General features: G+C 36.7%; 1 protein-coding gene across 6 annotated transcripts in view; it reads left to right on the plus strand.

The window, feature by feature from the left end:
• Positions 1 to 20,064, plus strand: part of LOC126474018 (putative mediator of RNA polymerase II transcription subunit 12) — a 951,360-nt gene that overhangs the window by 910,031 nt on the left and 21,265 nt on the right. For all 6 annotated transcript variants that reach the window (XM_050101418.1, XM_050101421.1, XM_050101420.1 and 3 more), the window contains 2 exons: positions 4,355 to 4,535; positions 13,761 to 14,047. In XM_050101418.1, coding sequence (XP_049957375.1) covers positions 4,355 to 4,535; positions 13,761 to 14,047 — 468 coding nt within the window. The remainder of the gene's footprint in view (positions 1 to 4,354; positions 4,536 to 13,760; positions 14,048 to 20,064) is intronic.

Here is a 20,064-nt window from a genome sequence, read left to right on the forward strand (position 1 = left end):
AGCCATATATACCGGATTACAAAATAAAAATATATAAAATAATACTTACACATGAAAAATACTTGTAAATTACTAGTACAGAAAATAGAAAACAAAGCTTTATATTTAACATACTATTTCGATAAAGCACATTCTTTGTAAGCTCATTTCAGTGAGTACTTAAATTTTTTTGCAATGTGAAAGACTTGTTACAGTTCTCAACTTTAACAGAGAAATATATTGCAAATGAGAAATAGCTTCCATCTGAGATGTAACATTTGATTTCTTGACTAATGAACAAATTAAATGACTCAAAATCTGTAAATGTCTGCAACTAGTATTACAGCATGTTCTTCCAGCCAACCAACAAAAAGGGGTCACCATTCCATCATGAGACTGTAGGTCTGCTACTCATAACTCGTTACATGAGGTAATATAAAAACTGTATTTTTCAACACTGCTGTTGCTACTGCTACTTCTACTACTACTACTAATACTACCACTACCACCAACACCAGCACCACCACCACCACCACCACCACCACAAGTAATAGTAATAATAATAATAATAATAATAAACCCCGTGGAGGCCCGGGAAAAGAATAGGCCTCCGGTATGTTCTGCCAGTCGTAAAAGGCGACTAAAAGAACAAACCACTAATAGGGCTAACCCCCCTTTTAGTGTGATTACTTGGTTTAGGACAGAACTAAAGAAGCCTCGGACAAGCGCCGTCATGGTCGGGGACGACGCTTGAACCCTATGCCGGCCCACAATGGTAACGACACTGCTAGCCAACTGGAAAGTGAGGTGTTTTGCAGGATATGCTTCCTGCAACCACCCTAGAAGGAAAACAGACAGAGGATGAGATTGTCAGATGAAGTTAATCGACACCTCATGTTCTGTTATTACCAAGCAACAAATCTAGGAAACAAAACACAACTGGATACAGATCACAAGTTTACACAACATTTATTACCAGATACCCGGAATTAAAATTTTTAACAGAACAACGACTAGCTGATCAGATCCGTGTAATAATCAAAAATAACAGGATACCCCAGTCAGAATTAGAAAACATCAGACAACAAGTACAACAAATACTGGAACAAAATAATGTGCAATTAGAAGAAGAAGAAAATACAGTAATTGACTCAAACATCCCAGAGAAAACAAACAAAGAACAAAACGCGTCAATTAAACGATCAGAGGAAAACAAAATCTTAAGACAGCCACCAGAACAAGCACAAATAGAACATGAAGTGACACACATGTTAGATATAGAAGAAAAATTTCAGTTGACATATATAGAATACAAAGACACAAATACAGACATTAGACCATTCTTGCATAGACCACCGAATAACCCACAAGTCGAAACAACAATAATAACTATCAACACAATCATACACAACAAAATAAATGAAAATACAACTATGGAAGAGTTACAACTACTGGTTTATGTAGGAGCACTCACTACACTAAATATACACACTAGGCAGAGATCAGAACCAACCAACACACAGAAGAAACCCACAAAACCAGCATGGCAACACAGGCTACAGATCAGAATAGAAAAACTGAGAAAAGACATCGGACAGCTAACACAATTTATAAGAAATGAAATATCAGACAAAAAACGAAAAATGTTAGGTAAAATCTCACAACAAGAAGCAATAGAGCAATTAGATGAAAAGAAGCAGAAATTGCAAGCATTGGCCAAACGACTTAGAAGATACAAAAAAAGTGAAAATGGAAGGAAACAAAACCAAACATTCAACACAAACCAAAAGAAATTTTACCAGACAATAGATAACACACACATTAAAATAGACAATCCACCAAACATAACAGACATGGAACACTTCTGGAGCAACATATGGTCAAACCCGGTACAACATAACAGGCATGCACGGTGGATACAAGCAGAAACAGACTCATACAAGATGATACCACAAATGCCTGAAGTGATAATTTTGCAACATGAAGTCACACGAGCAATTAATTCTACGCACAATTGGAAAGCCCCTGGAAATGATAAAATAGCAAATTTCTGGTTAAAGAAGTTCACCTCAACACATTCACATCTAACTAAATTATTTAACAGTTACATTGCAGACCCATACACATTCCCTGATACACTTACACACGGAATAACATATCTGAAACCTAAAGATCAAGCAGACACAGCAAACCCAGCTAAATATCGCCCCATAACATGCCTACAAACAATATACAAAATATTAACTTCAGTCATTAAACAGAAATTAATGACACATACAACACAGAACAAAATTATAAATGAAGAACAAAAAGGCTGTTGCAAAGGAGCACGAGGATGTAAAGAGCAACTGATAATAGATGCAGAGGTGACATATCAAGCTAAAACTAAACAAAGGTCGCTACACTACGCATACATTGATTACCAAAAAGCTTTTGATAGTGTACCCCACTCATGGTTACTACAGATATTGGAAATATACAAAGTAGATCATACATTGATGCAGTTCCTAAACATAGTAATGAAAAACTGGAAAACCACACTTAATATCCAAACAAATTCAGATAATATCACATCACAGCCAATACAGATTAAGTGTGGAATATACCAAGGAGACTCATTAAGTCCTTTCTGGTTCTGTCTTGCTCTGAACCCACTGTCCAACATGCTAAATAATACAAATTATGGACATAATATTACTGGAACATACCCACACAAAATCACACATTTGCTATGCATGGATGATCTAAAACTACTGGCAGCAACCTATCAACAACTCAACCAATTACTAAAGATAACAGAAGTATTCAGCAATGATATAAATATGGCTTTTGGAACAGACAAATGTAAGAAAAATAGCATAGTCAAGGGAAAACACACTAAACAAGAAGATTACATATTGAATAACCACAGTGACTCCATAGAAGCGATGGAAAAACAGATGCCTATAAATATCTAGGATACAGACAAAAAATAGGAATAGATAATACAAATATTAAAGAAGAACTAAAAGAAAAATATAGACAAAGACTAACAAAAATACTGAAAACAGAATTGACAGCAAGAAACAAGGCAAAAGCTATAAATACTTATGCTATACCAATATTGACCTACTCATTTGGAGAAGTGAAATGGAGTAACACAGACCTAGAAGCACTCAATACACTTACACGTTCACAATGCCACAAATATAGAATACATCACATACATTCAGCAACAGAAAGATTCACATTAAGCAGAAAGGAAGGAGGAAGGGGATTCATCGACATAAAAAACCTGCATTATGGACAGGTAGACAATTTAAGAAAATTCTTTCTAGAACGAGCAGAAACTAGCAAAATACACAAAGCAATCACTCATATAAATACATCGGCTACACCACTGCAATTGCATAACCACTTCTACAACCCTTTAGATCACATAACATTAACAGATATGAAGAAAGTAAATTGGAAAAAGAAAACACTACATGGTAAGCACCCGTATCATCTAACACAGCCACACATCGATCAAGACGCATCCAACACATGGCTAAGAAAGAGCAATATATACAATGAGACGGAAGGATTTATGATCGCAATACAGGATCAAACAATAAACACCAGATATTACAGCAAACATATTATTAAAGATCCCAATACCACAACAGATAAATGCAGACTTTGCAAACAACAAATAGAAACAGTAGATCACATCACAAGTGGATGTACAATACTAGCAAACACAGAATACCCCAGAAGACATGACAATGTAGCAAAAATAATACATCAACAACTTGCCATAAAACATAAACTAATAAAACAACACATTCCCACGTACAAGTATGCACCACAAAATGTACTGGAGAATGATGAATACAAATTATACTGGAACAGAACCATTATAACACATAAAACAACACCACATAACAAACCTGACATCATACTCACCAATAAAAAGAAGAAATTAACACAACTAATCGAAATATCCATACCCAATACAACAAATATACAGAAGAAAACAGGAGAAAAAATTGAAAAATACATCCAACTGGCTGAGGAAGTCAAGGACATGTGGCATCAGGATAAAGTTGGCATTATACCGATTATACTATCAACTACAGGAGTCATACCACACAATATCCACCAGTACATCAACGCAATACAGCTACATCCAAACGTATATATACAACTACAGAAATCCGTAATTATTGATATGTGTTCAATAACCCGAAAGTTCCTAAATACAATGTAACATATGCCATACAGTTAAAAGGAAGTCACTCTTGATGAAGGTCCGCGTCACTTTCCATTTTTAACCAGACCTAAGGTCTGAGAAAAATAGAAATAATAATAATAATAATAATAATAATAATAATAATGCCTTTTATTCTTTCAGGTACAAACTATCAGAGATACATAAGGATGCGAGAGCATTTGTGACTTTGAATGACAGCATATTTTATAATTTGTTATACAGCCATGATGAATACTTGGAAACCTCAAGAAGACTGCTTGCTGATATATGTGAAAGAAAAATATACGAATTTGTCTGTCTAAAGCATATAACACCAGCAGAGGTAATAATTTTACACCAAGAAATATTATGTGTCATAAATTTCACATGAACAACGGGATACCGAATTTTTCAAGTGGGAAAGTACATTCAAATATATTATTTCTGTTACTGTCTGATATTGCATGCTCCAATGGAAGTGAGTTAAAGTTTCTTAATTAAAATTAATTGTATATGTGAGATGGATGTGTTGCATATAAATAGACAAGGTAAGAACAGGTTTTCTGTAGGTTTACTTAATTATTAAAAATGTGACAAATTTCAGATAAGACAAAAAGTTCGCAACTCCCATTCTTCATTAAGAGAAACAAATAAGTCCCACGGAGAAATCTGTAAAATTTGCTGTAAATGTAAGCAATGAAAAATCCTCAGAAAAGGAAACACACATTTCTTGATGGTGTCATAGGAAGAGCCAAGACAAACTTACTTTAGGCCACAATCAGAATCCAAAAGTCCCAGAGGAAAAATTACTGACAAAGTACTAGGCCAAACAAATATAAAAATAATTCACCAGAGTATGCAGTGCAAGAAAAATAATTTAACCAATTAGAAATAATAGTAAATAAGCTAACTCCAGATATTCTAGCTTTGCAGAACACAAACTAAATTAGCTAGAAATATTTAATCTTCCCATAGCAGATTGTATAACAACTAGCTCATACAGAAGTGATATGGAAGATGAGAGAGTGGCTATGTTAATCCATAATAAGATAAGCAGAAACTGTATACATAGTCCTGACTAATGAAAAAAATATAAAATTGAAAATTAAGAAAAAGCAATAAGACAGAAAATAAATTTTAGTAATCTGCAGACTGCCAAATGGATGTGTAGACACTTTCCTGAGAAGTAGGAGACCTTTTGTATATCAAATTCAGCAAAAACTGTAAACGTGTAGAATTAGGCAGTCTAAACATACATTCACTGAAAGATTCAAAAAACAGTATGGGATCTTATTAAAACAATGAAAGCAAATGTCTTAAACACGGCAACAGTAAGTCCAACATGTACAACTACAAACTCCTGAATATACATCTGTATGGCTCTCAATACAAAAGTGCTGTTTTAGAGACAGCACTGTCAGAGCATGATGCTTTAAAAATAGGCATAAATTATTTCATCATAATAAAGGACGCCCAGAAAAATCTTACATGATTAATCATCATATCATGTTTAGAAATTTCTTCAATACAGCAAAATTAAAGTGTGGGCTGTTAGTTACAATAAATAACTTGAATATAGAAATGCTGAACCAGAACGAGATTTATTTACAATTTGATAAATATATATACACAACATTACCTCACAAACTGCACAAAGTGAATCAAAGTGAATGTGGTAGATATCAATGAGAGATTAACTTAAACTTAGCTACTTAGCATAACATCCACCACAGTGTCTACACTATACTCGAAGCAGTCCTGCTCCCACACAGCCACCTCCCCCCACCCCCCCTCACCCCACCCCCACCCCCTCGCTCACTGTAGAGCAGAGCTCCAGGAACATAGGGGAACTGGCAGTGAACTTGACATCTTATCAGTTGTACAGACTAGTGTGGTTGTGGTTTGTGAAGCTCGAAGGATCACCGAGTGAGATGATACTGTGACAGTATTATAACTGCGGTGTACAGTTTGTTGACCTCACTCATCACCTTTGGTGAAGGAAGATAGGTGCTGTGCTTGTAGGTCATCATCGGCAAACAGGAAACTGGCTGCACATTGTTGAGTGAACTGTTGTAGGCTTCTGGATGACAGTTCTTGATGTGGTGCGACTTGTTGTGCTTGATGCCATTGTGCTGTTCTGTTATCCATAAATCGGTCGGAGATTTGCACATTGCAATACCCAGTAGATTTTTTAGGATTAGTACTTTCCTTTCTCGTCTCTTATGGTATTTATCTTAGATTGTGAAACCAGGCAATTATCGTTTAAGGGGACCACACCGTGGTTCAGGTCGAAAAAAATCGATTTTCGGTTTTCATCGTATTTCGATAGATTAAGATTTTATTTAAGTACTCTGAAAAGGATTTTGCTGAAAAAAAATTTTTTCAAACATTTAAAGAGCATTTTCCTACCACGTGTGTTTATGTGTCACATCCACTTTTCTGTCACCTACTTTTCTGCATGTATTTTAGATCTTCATATCCCCTACATTGCACGTTAGGGATTTTTTTACTCCAGAGTGTGTTGGCTATCCTTCAAATGCAATGGGCGGTACTCTTTTGTTTCAGCTGTTTGTAAACAACACGCTTTCAAACACGCGGTTAGTTTTGTTCAAGTGTGATTGTGAGTAGTTGTTATACTTAAGTTTGCAGTGCTTGTTTACAAATGTACTCACCTCTTTCATGGCTATTTATATAGAAGCTCCTGCAAGTTAAGCCTATACCTAACATCTTCCACTGATAAGCCATGTCATGGATTGTCTCTATCAGGGGAAAATTCGTGGTGCAAATACAATAGGGCTCAGGCAATTAGAGAATCTTATTCTCACCAGCATTCTCTTCCTGCTGCTGTTATTACAGCAATTAAATCTATTTTCAGAGACTTGGCTCATCCTGACCTTCTAAGGAAATGTCTGCATGGGGAGACACACAACCCAAATGAACGTTTCAATAGCATAATTTGGAACCACCTTCCTAAAACTGTATTTGTAGGCATACAATGAAATTAGGAGTTCATGATGCTGTTATTACATTCAATTGTGGTAATGTTGGAAAGTGTTGGGTACTGAAAAATCTGGGAATTAATCCTGGTGAAAATATGATCACTGGGCTGCAGCATTGCAATAAAATGAGGATAGCCAATGCAGACAGGTCTGCATTAATATGGCCAAGAAAGCAAGTCAAACATCCAGGAAGGTGAAAAAGAAGCTGGAAGACCTGATAGAGGCCAAAGAATGGCCATCTTATGAAGCAGGATAGTTTTAATTAACTGTAAGTAACAAATTTCAAAAGTTTTTTTCTTTAAAGTCAATTTCTCGCAAATTAAAATTTTCAGTACATATGCCCCATTATATCATAAATTATCATAGATAACTGAATGAAATTTTCAGAGACTCTGCATAACATAAAAAGCCACCTCTGGTACTACATTCATTAGTATTACCCCGTTAGGAAGTTCACATAAAATATTTTCTGCAGAAAAAAAGTTAATATTTTTTGTTAATAAATTTAAAAAAGTATTTCTTAAAAACTATAAAATGGATAAAGTAGATTTTAGTACAGTTGACTCTATTAGCATCATGTAACATACAGCAAAAATATTAGGGTCCTGCATCAAATAGTTTTTTCAGACATGGGTCAAATACTTGCCTAAATTAACATGGATTAGATAGGCAGGGTGTGGTGCCCTTAACTGTGAAAGATTTTCTAAAATATATTCTGGAGATATATAATGGTTTGGATGAGGTGACAATGTTTTTATTGTTCCTGCTCATACTCAGTGTCTGCTACCATTTTGCATTTCTGGAAGTCTTGCATAATTTTCCAGTAACTTATTCAGTCCCCTTCCTAAGCCATGCTGTGAGTAAGTGTATTTCCAGTTTGTAATGACATAAGAGAGAGGTGCCTTTTTAGGATCCATTTTTCTTCTCAGTGTCACCAGTTTTGGGTACATTAGCCTCAATAAATAAGATGCATATAGAAATACTGAGCTAGAACAGATTTATTTACAGCTTTGTAAATACACACAACATTAACTCAGGCACTGTACAAGAAGTGAATGTATGGTACCAGAGAGAAGCTAACTTAGCTGCTTGGTACGAACAGAGATATTATTGGTGCACTAAAAATTTTACTCTCTATTCAAAGCACTTCTCCTTCCATAAAACTATTGCATAAAAAGGTTCATGAATACAAACCAGAAAATTATAGAACTGTACCTCTTCTGCCAGTTATATCAAAAATATATGAATGAACGGAACAGAGAGACCCACTGCATTCCTGATGAAACATGGGGTAGTAAGTTAAAGCCTATTTGCGTTCCAGAAAGACCAGTGTACTGTAGACGCAATCATAGATCAAGTGGGGACTGGACTAACAGCACCGCTGCTTCGAGTGAAAAATTACATTCTGGCTCTTGGCAACAGTGTATTGTGTGGCCTTGCTTTGGAATATCAGTCTGTTTGGCTTGGAATGTGCTGCTGTACCTATGGTGCGAGTTTCAGTACACTGGTTCCACTTACACACCAGCCTACTCCACGTCTACAACCTTGGGACAACTTGTCTACTTTCTATTCAACATTAAAGCTTCAACCATTCCATGCCAATCCACCTGCAAAGCAGTCTACCATCAGTAAGTGCATTCATGACAGCACATAGGATAATTGATGACAGTGCTAAATTTGTCACTCTCCTGAACTACCTTGGTGACCAGGTGGATTTGATTAGTCACTTACTTTCACACCAACCACAGCAAACAAGTACGATACAGCCAAATCTCTGCTGCTCCAGAGTTTCATAGACATCAGAACAACAACTCAGACAAGTTATTTATGAGGAAGCCAGTGGTTGACAGCACTCCTTTACAACTATGGCACTACCTCAGAACCCTGATGGATACAAACCTAGTGCCTGACTAGGCTCTGGGAACTTAGTGGGTCATTAAACTACCCTCACAGGTGCAACTCTTTGCATGAACAGGAACCCCTTGGTGTGAAATTATGGCTCACTGATAGAATACATTACTTCAGCCAGCACTGACAAAGCATCAGTTACCCAGCTACAAGTGCACAAATCACTGCCTCACAACCACCTCACCACGCAACTCGCTATGACACTGCCAAGGCCAACAGAGTTCACCTGACTCCACCTGAATTTCCAGCACCAGTCACCATGAAGGACACACCTCTCTCTCTCTCTCTCTCTCTCTCTCTCTCTCTCTCTCTCTCTCTCCCCTGGTAGTTTCACTCTCAGTTCAGGAATGTGGTGCATAACTGTCAGCTATCATGTGTGTTGCAAAACTCCAACAGCAGTCTGCTGCATGTGCACTGGGTAACTCTCATCAGTCAAGCTGCCTTCATGCACAGAACGTAGTTATCACAGACAAGACCTTCCAGCTATCACCCCTGCCTGTTTGACTGCACAGCACAAAACTACCTACTTGTTGATACAGGCACTGATGTCAGTACTTCACCCCTGACAGGCACACCCTGTCTTGCTGTCACAGCACACATTCTACTTCACAAGGCAAATGACATTACAGTCGCTGTGTACAACCCAACTACCGTCAATGTCAATCTGGGTTCTGACAACCCATTACCGTGGGCCTTCCTTATCACTGATGTCACAGAACCCATCCTTGGTGCAAACTTCTTACTACACTACCAGACCTGGTTCGCTGCGTTTTACTTCATCAGGACAGTGGTCAACCCATCATCGGCGTCATCAGCGAAAACTCCCCTCACCTGGATCTGTGTCGATCTCTGATGGCCCTCTCACCATCAATCCTCATGAGCACCTCTCTGAGTCTTACTATTCTTGATGAGTCATTATTTTAACATGTGCCTCTCCAACACTTGTATGTGGCATAAAAACAACCACCTTTGCAACATATTGCTACAGTTGCTATTGCACTGAAAGATGCATGGCATGATCTCACCAGCTTATATCATTGTCATGCACCCCCGTCTACATCAGGTTCAACCCATGAGCCATTGACGCTATTCTCTCTCCTGACAGTGCCATTGTGCATCTTGCAGACAGACTCAACCAGCCCACTGGATATCATGCCAAGGTTAGTGAAGGGCTGTTATCAGATACTGTGCATGAACCCACCAGTGCAACTGACAAGCCTCCCTCATATTTCCCTCCACCCCTTCTGCTCAATGCTGTCTGTAACAGAACTGTACATTGAATCGTCACCACCCCAGGTCCACCTGCTCGACACCTTCTCCCAAAAACTACATGCTGCAAAGGCTGCCATAGATGAACTATTAAAATGAGCAATTGTCCACCCCTCTCATAGTGCATGGGCATCACCCATTAAACTGGTCTTAAAAGAAAGACGGTACTTGACATTTATATGGCTATTAAAGAGCTATTAACTTGCACACCATAATTGACAGTTACCTAATTCCCAATGTGCAAGACTTTGCACATTCTCTTGCAGGCACATCAATCTTCAGTGTGGTAGATTGCAAGAAAGCATAATTACAAATTCCTGAGAGGGAGGAGGACATTCCAGAGGCCTCTGTTGTTATGCGATTTGGCCTTTTTTGAATTTCTCTTCATGCCCTGTGGCTTTAAAACACAGCCCAAACTTGTCAGCACCTTATTGATTGCACCCTGTTCGAACTGCCCTTCTGTTGTGCATATCTTGGCGAGACACCATATTTTACGGACTAAAAGACACACTTTTTTTCTTCAAAAAGTTGTCTCAAAAATTTAGGTGTGTCTTATGCTCAAAATTAATATAAAAATGTCCAGAGCTTGATTTAAAATTCCCGACAGTCTTAGAAATGGCCATATATTTGAAGCTGCAGAGAACCTTTCCCTACCTGGCAACAAAGGATTCAACAGGCGGCAGTAGTGCACCAATGTGGCGAACATGAGTTGCAGAGATTCACAAGTTTGCTAACACTGTCTCCCTCCTGCCCTGCAATCACAAACCCAGAACATTGTCTAGCCTATGCTGCATCATTGCAATCTACTGGACTAGTAAAGTTGAACTGAAAGTGATTTGTGTTATCAGTAACAATACAATATTTTTATTAGTAGTTAAAAGCAAAATCTATTCATGTGATGCAGGCTGTAAATTGAAAGTAATAGCATCCTATGCTGAAGAACATGAAAATAGAGCAGCTGAGCAGCATTTCAGCCATCCACCAATGACGGGCTAGTAAAAACAAACTGAAAAAAAAAGACAACTAAATGTGCATATAGAGGACTGAATGCAAAATGGCCAAAACTAGATGATGACGTATTGAAATAGATCCAAGGACACTGTCAAAGTGGCACTGGAATTAACACAAAAGTGATTTAAATACGTGCTTGTAAGTCAGCGCTACAGTGGAACATGACAGGCTTTAAGGGTGGACTTGGTTGGTGCTACAGGTTTATGAAGTGTCATGGACTTAGGATGTGAACCAAAAGCAAAATATCTCAGAAAATGCCACAAGAGTATGAAGAGAAAATATTATCTTTTAATCGCTTTATTATTCAACATCAAAGAAACCCAACATGGAACTAAGCCAAGTATCGAATGTAGATGAAATTCCTCTGACCTTTGAGGCGCCAAGTAACAGAACTGTTGCCATGAAGTGTGCTGAAACTGTAACTATAAAAAAAGTCGGCATGAAAAAATGTACTACACTATTGTCATTTCATGTTGTGCTTACGGTACCAAACTTTATCCAGTGATCATTGTCAAGTGCAAAACATGGTCCGAAATACTGCCAGGTGGTGGTGTTCAACTACATGATTAGGGTTGGATGGATGGATGGATGGATGAGGCTGGTATGAAATTATGGATTGACAGAATGTGGGAGAGAAGGGAGGTGCTTTAGTGAAGAAGAGCTCTCTTGTTGTGATAGAGTAGTCTTTTGAAAAATTCTGTGAATGGGAAATTGAAACAGGGAAATACAGAGCTTGCTGTTATTCTGGGAGGACTTACTGCACAATTACAACCAACACCTGCATTTCTTCTCACAGGAACTGTCTAATTCTCAGAGGAAATGATTCACCTTTGAACATGAACTGCTCTGTGGGGACTCAGCTAATCACTCTCTCACGAGTGAAAAATACATCTCTGCTTCCCAACAGCAGTATATTTTGTGGAGTCTCTTTGGAATAAGTCTGTCCTCAGACTTGGACTGCCCCAGTCATGTTTAGGTAAGCTGTACACATGGTAATAAATCACTGTTTATACCAGCTGTATGTGTATGGCTTATGTTCCTTTACTGCCACTGTAGCAAGGAACTACAGCCTCATCGAGGATGTCATAAACAACTTAGACATGAAAAAGAAAAAGTGTAGGACTATTAATGGGTATCTCAAAGGTGTTTGGTTGTGTGGGCCATAAAACATTAGCATAACGTTAGTTGTGCATGGGGCAAGAGGAAATCCTATACCTTCTTATGTTTCATAAAACAGGAGCCAATGTACAGAAGCTATAAAAACAGCAGGAGAGATCTTAAATAAGAATAATACATTTCTCTGTGCTGCAAGGAACTATACTTGGTCCATTACTCTTGATGCTATACACAAGTCACATGCCAAACACGGTTAATTGTAACAGTATTGTTAGTTATGCAGATGATAAAACTCGACTGTTAAAAGACTGAAAAATCTAGAAATAAAAGGCATTTTGGAAATAATTAAGGTTTTCAGAAATAAATTTACACAATATTATTAAAACACCTTGTTTAAATTTCAGACTAAAAGACTTGGTAAAACATAGATATTAACATTTGCATTGATAATTACTTACCAGAAAACTCTGTATACACAAAATTTATTGGCATGATAATTTAGGAAAGTGTAAATTAAGGTCAGCACAAATCTATATACTCTGCACAAACCAAGCTATGTAAAACACAAATATTAGGAAAATGACATACCTTATGCTAAGTCAGTCTGCATTAAGCTCTGGTATAATTCTGTGGGGAGCCCCTCTGAAACAAATAAAAACAGACTATTCAAACTGCAGGAAAGAAAAATAAGAATGACAGCAACCCACAATGGAGTGAATCCGGGTGGGTGTTTAAAGCACTTAAGATATTCACCCTATTTGGTATATGCCTTTATGGATAGCTTCCATGATCTCACACACACCACTATGAAATTTGAAGCAAAAGCAAGTTGTTGCGGACCAAAAGCCCTATAAGGAGTCTTGTAAATGTAAAAATTTTTTTAAAAAATATATGAAACATTTTTTGATAAAGTTTTTCTGTAATATGTGATATTTTATGCAATAAAGTGTAAGCCAGATTGTAGTATAACACTGTGTGTAATATGTAATATAGTTTACATTAACAACAAAATTCCCTGAAAGAATATATAATGTTGCATAAATGACGTAAGCAAAATTGTGATGTCATGTGATGTAGGCATAGGACTTATGATGTATGTAATTATAGTTTACCTAATGCAAGTTATTAGATGTAGTATTGTATACTTTCTCCATTTATAAACAAATTTGACTTGAGCTATACACTGTACATTGTCAGCATATCCAATAAGCATTATAATTACTGTTAGAGTATTGTGTTCGTTAATGGTAATGTTGTGTTCCCAGGTTGCTGAACGGATGCAGTCAATAAGAAATCAGACAAAAGATGAGAGTGAAATTCAGAGATTACTGTTAAAATCTTTTGTTTCAAATGCAAAAGAAATGATACGGAAAACTGGACTTCTAACAGATGCTCAAGTAGAAAGCCTAATCTACAAAAAAATAGAGATGAAAGTTCGGCATGCACCTGAAAGAGATGCTCTCGACACTGTTTATGTGTACAGTAAATACACACCTGAGAAGGGGACTGCACTAAGAAACTGGAAGAATGTTCCTATTTATCCTATTGATGTGTAAGTATAACTAAACAGATAAACTACGTAACTGTATCAGAAAGAGAATTCACCAAAAAGAAAAAAAAGATAAGCTGAATAGCTGGCTATCTTTGACCTTCAGGAGGCAAAATGTTAGCTACTGCCGACGGGTGCACACTGAAGTAACACAGGGGATTAGCTTGTAGAGCTATTTGTCTCTTCCTTGGTAAGGAGAGAGGGATAAGCTGGGGAAGGTTAAAGAGGAAGAGCAGGTTACTCACACTTCAGGGTTAGAAGGACCTATCTGTCGAAGATTTGTATTGTATTGTATTGTATTGTATTTATTGGTCCAGTAAATCTTACATGTACAGTACAGCACATCAGATATTGGACAGGTCAAAGTATATCTTATAATTAAAACACTTTAGAAACTAGAAAATTATGTTCACAAAATTTTACAGCACTTCATATACTGGGCAAGTCAATGTGTAAGTTATAATTAAACCACATTAGAAACTTGAAGTTCACAACTGAATACATGTATAAGCCAATATTAACGATTAAAGTATTTGCATGATCCTTACTTAAGCTCTAAGGATTTTTGAGGAACTCTTCTACACTATGAACTGACATGTACACTAGAGAATTACATTCACAGAATTTTACTTCATATACTGGGCAAGTCGCTATACAACTTATACTTGAACCCCATTATAAACTTGAGAATTACATCTGAATGCATTTATAGGCCAATATTAATGGTTACAGTATTTGCATAATCATCACTTAGACTCTTGAGGATTTTGGAGGAACTCTTCCACACTGTAAAAGCAATGTGTCAACAGATATTCTTTTAATGCTGCTTTAAAATTTTTTACATCTGTCATTACTTTAATTTCTCTTGGCAATTTATTGTAGATAATTTTTCCATGGTGTAATGTTCCTTTTTGGCACAAACTGGTTTTTGTATGGAGTACATGAAAGTCAGTTTTCTGTCTTGTATTATGATGATGAACATTTTCATTTTTGGGGAGGATACTAGGATTTGTTATTGTGTATTTTTTTATAAACATTGCACTTTCAAATAGGAAAATACATGGAAGGGGAAGAATCCCCATCCTTTTAAATAATGGTCTACATGGTTTGTTCCTTTTTATTCCAGCCATGATTCTCACTATTCTTTTTTGCATCCTGAAGAGTTTTAGGCAGGATGGCGAGTTACCCCAAAAAGTGATCCCATATTTTAGGACAGAATGTATATTAGAATAGTAAACTGTCATTAGACAGTCCTTATGACAGCAGTTTTCTAGCACTCTCATTAAATAACACATGGTACTTAGCTTCTTTAATAAGTTGTCAATGTGAGTTTCCCATCTAAGATTATCCTGTAGCCAGACCCCCAGAAATTTTGTATTAGGCACACTTGCAATATCCGTGTCTGACACCTGAATTCTTATATCCTCTTCAATGTTTCTCTTGATATTATGAAAATTTAATGCTACTGTTTTGCTTTTATTTATTATTAGTTTGTTTTGGTTGAACCAGTTTACAACATTTGTTAATGCTTCAGACAGTCTTGTCTGTAGTATCTCTGCAGTCTTCCCGCTGACTAATATGCTTGTGTCATCTGCAAACTGGACAGTGCTATGGTACTGGTTGGCTGATGTTAGGTCATTTATATATAGCAAAAATAGGATAGGGCCCAGCACCGAGCCCTGCGGTACTCCATATTTTACTGCTTTATAATCAGAATAGTGTCTTGTTGATTTATTTTCTTTGTGAAAATGTATTTCTACTACTTGCTTGCGGTCAGTAAGATATGATCTAAGCCAGCTGTTAGGCATACCTCTGATACCAATTCTTTCAAGCTTCTGCAGCAATAGAGTGTGGTGTATGATGTCAAAAGCCTTAGACAGATCAAGGCATATGCCAGTTACTTTTTGTCCACTATCAATTTTTTCGAGTACTTCACCCAGAAATTCATATATTGCTGTTTCTGTTGATCGGCCTTTCCGGAAGCCATGTTGGGTTGTGGATAATATTTTGCACTTTTCTAGAAAATCTAGCAACCTCTTATGAAAATTTTTTTCTAGTATTTTAGAAAATGTAGATAGCAAGGCAATAGGTCTATAATTGGCTATGTCTTCTTTCTTACCCTTTTTGAACAGTGGTTTTAGTTTCACTGTCTTTAAGCAGGAAGGAAAGACTCCATTTGTTAATGAACTGTTGAAAATGTGGGCTAATGGTATTGCAATGAGGTCCCCCACATTTTTAATGACATAATCTGGAATCTCATCCACACCTGTTGAAAATTTTGTTTTTAACTCTCTTATTGATAGTATAATTTCCTTAGGGTTGGTTGGAGTAAGAAATAGGGAGTTGCAGTTTCTATTTTGATTGGATGGTGTTGTAGCAGGATTTTTATTTGAAGATTTTATGTCAGATAGTAATTTTTCACTAATATTTGCAAAGTATGTATTAAAAGCATTGGCTACTTCTTCTGGATTTGTAATTTTTTTGCCATCTTGGATTACCTGGAGATTTACATTTTGGGAGGTCTCGTTTCCTACTTGTTCTCTGATTATCTTCCACATGGCTTTCATTTTGTTCCTGGCCATTTTTATATGGTGATCATTTGTTGTTTTTTTAGATTCTTTTATGACTTTGTGAAGCACTCTCTTATAATTCTTGAAATGCGCCAGAAATTCTTCTGTAACATTTTGTGTTTTTGAGATTTCATAAAGTCTCCTCTTTTCAGCACATGATATTTTAATGCCTTTCGTCAGCCATGTAACATTTCTTTTTTTAGTTTTTAATGTTTGGTTTTTAACTGGAAAAGAAATATTGAAATAATGGGAGAATATTTCCATGAACATGTCAAACTTTTTACATGTGTCCTCATAGTTGTCTATATCATTCCATGTTTCTTTTTTCAGTAAGTGCCTGAAGTGTTCTAGGTTGTGCTTGCTAAAATTTCTACCTTTTCTTGTCATTTGTTGTTCAGTATTTCCTGCAGTGTCTACTGGGAATTCAATAAACTGTGCATAATGATCACTGAAACCTGTATTCATATTTCCAGATTTGTATAAATATTTATCTGTATTTATTAGTATCTGATCTATAGCACTGCTTGACGATTTGGTGACTCTGGTGGGGGATTTGATAGTTGTATGTATGTTGTAGGTTTTTAATAAGGCCTCAAGGTTTAATCTGTCTTTTGAGTTCTTGTTGACATCTACATTAAAATCACCACATATGATGGTTGTTTTACTAACTATTTTTATACTGTTAAGTGCCTTCTCAAGATTTTCAATGAAAGTAGTTACGTTTCCATCTGGGCTTCTATATATGCAAATAACAATTATATTTAAATTTGTCAGTTCTGTAGCAGAAATTTCGAAGTTTTGCTCTTCCCCTAGCTGGTTAGTGAACTTTAAATTTTCGTGTTTGACGTCCTCTCTAACATATATGCATGTTCCTCCATGCATGGAGGTTTTCCTACAAAAAAAAGATGAAAGGGTAAAGCCCTCTATCCTTGTGTGATGTAACATATTTTCGGATAACCAGTGCTCACTAACACATATAACAGACACTTCTTTTAGTTCATTTTCTAACAATATTTCTATCTCACTAACTTTATTTGATAAGGATTGTACATTTTGGTGCAGGAGCATAAATTTCGACGATGACTTATTTACTAGGTTGTTTTGGCCTACCTTATGTTCGACAGCTGCACATGACATATCATTTTTAACACTTTTACAATTGAAGTTTTCTTTCCAGAGAGATGTTTTAGAAGATGAAATCAACATTTCTCTGGAATCACTTGCCATAAAAAACGTTGTGGTTCTTTCCTGTTTCGTATTGGGCGAGTTGACTTGTAGTGTGATGGCGTTTCTGCTGTAATTTTTGGAGTTGTAATTTGAGGAACCGCAACCAGGCTAGATGGGGATCCTCTTCTTGCCGCTTCAACACTTCCTGAAGTCATTGGAGTGATATTCTCTTTATTTGAAATTGGTGATTCCGTTGCTGCTGCTGCTGCAATTGCAGGCTGCACTAAGCCTGGCTGATTTCGGTTTAATTGTTCCATGATTGCATCGCACAGTGCTACTTTCCCTTTCGTGTTTCTGTGCAATCCATGGGTAGTGAAATTCTCTCTTTTTTGACTGTCTGCATTAATATATGTCACATTGCTGAAGAGCTTACATATTTTCTCGAACTTTCGGTTGGTTGCTTCGATTTCTGCATTCACACACGATGTTTTGATGAGATCATGTCTCATAGGGATGCTTATTACGAAAACTTTCATGTCCATAACTTTTGCCAATGTTTCCCTTAAAGATCGCAAAGCGAATTTTGCCTCGTTCTTGTAGACATCGTTTGCGCCAGCTAAAATAATGCAAGAGTTACAACTTCCATGGTTACTGTGTGTGTCAATATGCTGAGTAACTTCTCGCAGTGGAGCACCTGGCTTCACAAATCCAATAACACTTTCATTTATTAGTTTTTCGTTCATGATCTTTGCCAGTCCTTTTCCATGACTATCAGAAAATAAATAAATAATGCCAGCATCTTGTTTTTTACGTTGACTGTTTTCGTTTGTTGTTTTCGGTTCCGAAACTTTCGTTTGTATATCTGCTTCACTTTGTCTGTTCGTTTTTTCTGATAGCACACTGAATCTGTTTTTGCACACGATATTAGAATCAGTCAATAACTTTCTTTGAGAATTTGACAGTTTACTTTTCACTACCGGTATGTTTTGAAGTTCGCGATTTCGAGGAAAGTTTGATCTGTTTTCATGCTTTTCCGCTACCATGCTATAGTTGTTTGTTTGCACACGTTTTTGTTTACTTTCAGTTCCTTGCAACAGTTTTTCTTCATATGGCTGTATTCCATGATTTACTACACTCGATTTTTGCACACTGTTTTTTGTATTAAAGTTACACTGCTTCTTTGAGATTTATCTTCCTGGATAGAGTTTTCTTCGGTCACTGATTCCCATTTTCCTGTGGAGGCCGTGTCTTCTTGCTTCCCGTATTTTCCCGATTGAAGTTCTTTTATATCCTGTTTTAGAGTACCGATTATGAATTGTAGACTTTTTATACGTTCATTTAGCTTTGATATCTCGTCCTTACAACTCATACACGATTTCTTTTTTCCATCGAATTTTACTTTTTTTTGCGGAGATACACGATTTACAAGATGTGGGGAGACATGAATATATTGGGCTTTCTTACTTCCCTTCTTACAAGAGGAACATAAATTTAACAGCATAGTACTCACTATTGTCCACTGCACCAGATGAGTCTGATAGTCTATAACAGAAATGGACCTAGCCTACCTGTCGCCATGGTTTTAGCACTACCTTGATGCCCCCAGATGATGAAGTTAAGCCGACTAGCTAATCCACTCCTAGTATTAAAAAATTGGGGATATTAATTTTGTTTTTGGATCCACACACAAACATTTTGGAGAAGTTTCATTTATCATCACACACAAAACACACAATTCTGTCATTCTGTTTTATAAATAAGAAAAACATTTGCAGAAAACCTACTTTCTGAGCTTCAGTATTCACAAAATCAATGACAATGTCACCAGTGTGAATATGGACACCATGTTCAGTACTAATCAAAGATAAATTGATGTCTTCTTTGTGGCAATGTTGATCAGAGCTAATTAGTTATTTAGAAAAAGATCTTTCACATCGGTCCTGATCCCCCCCCCCCCCTTCAAAGGTCAAAGGTAGCATCCATTTTGCGAAATGTATTGGACAGAGTTTAAATTACGTGGTTGGCTGGGTTTGGCATCAAATTTGAAAGGCCCACCTTTTATTGAACCTGGTTTGTTTGGAAACACCTTCTTATATTTCAGAAGCAAAGTCTCTAACTACCCTTCTTAAGTTTGGTTAATTACTTTAACATCATTCACTTTATATTATCATCTGAAATTTCAGTTTCAACCTTGTTCTGACTATTTCTTTTTCTTTTTGTGAGGCTGTTTCATTCTTCCTGGTTTCCTATTGAAAACATCCACGAATCACCTTTAGGTAGCAT

This window comes from Schistocerca serialis, chromosome 4, assembly GCF_023864345.2.
Source record: "Schistocerca serialis cubense isolate TAMUIC-IGC-003099 chromosome 4, iqSchSeri2.2, whole genome shotgun sequence".
Lineage (NCBI taxonomy): Eukaryota > Metazoa > Arthropoda > Insecta > Orthoptera > Acrididae > Schistocerca > Schistocerca serialis.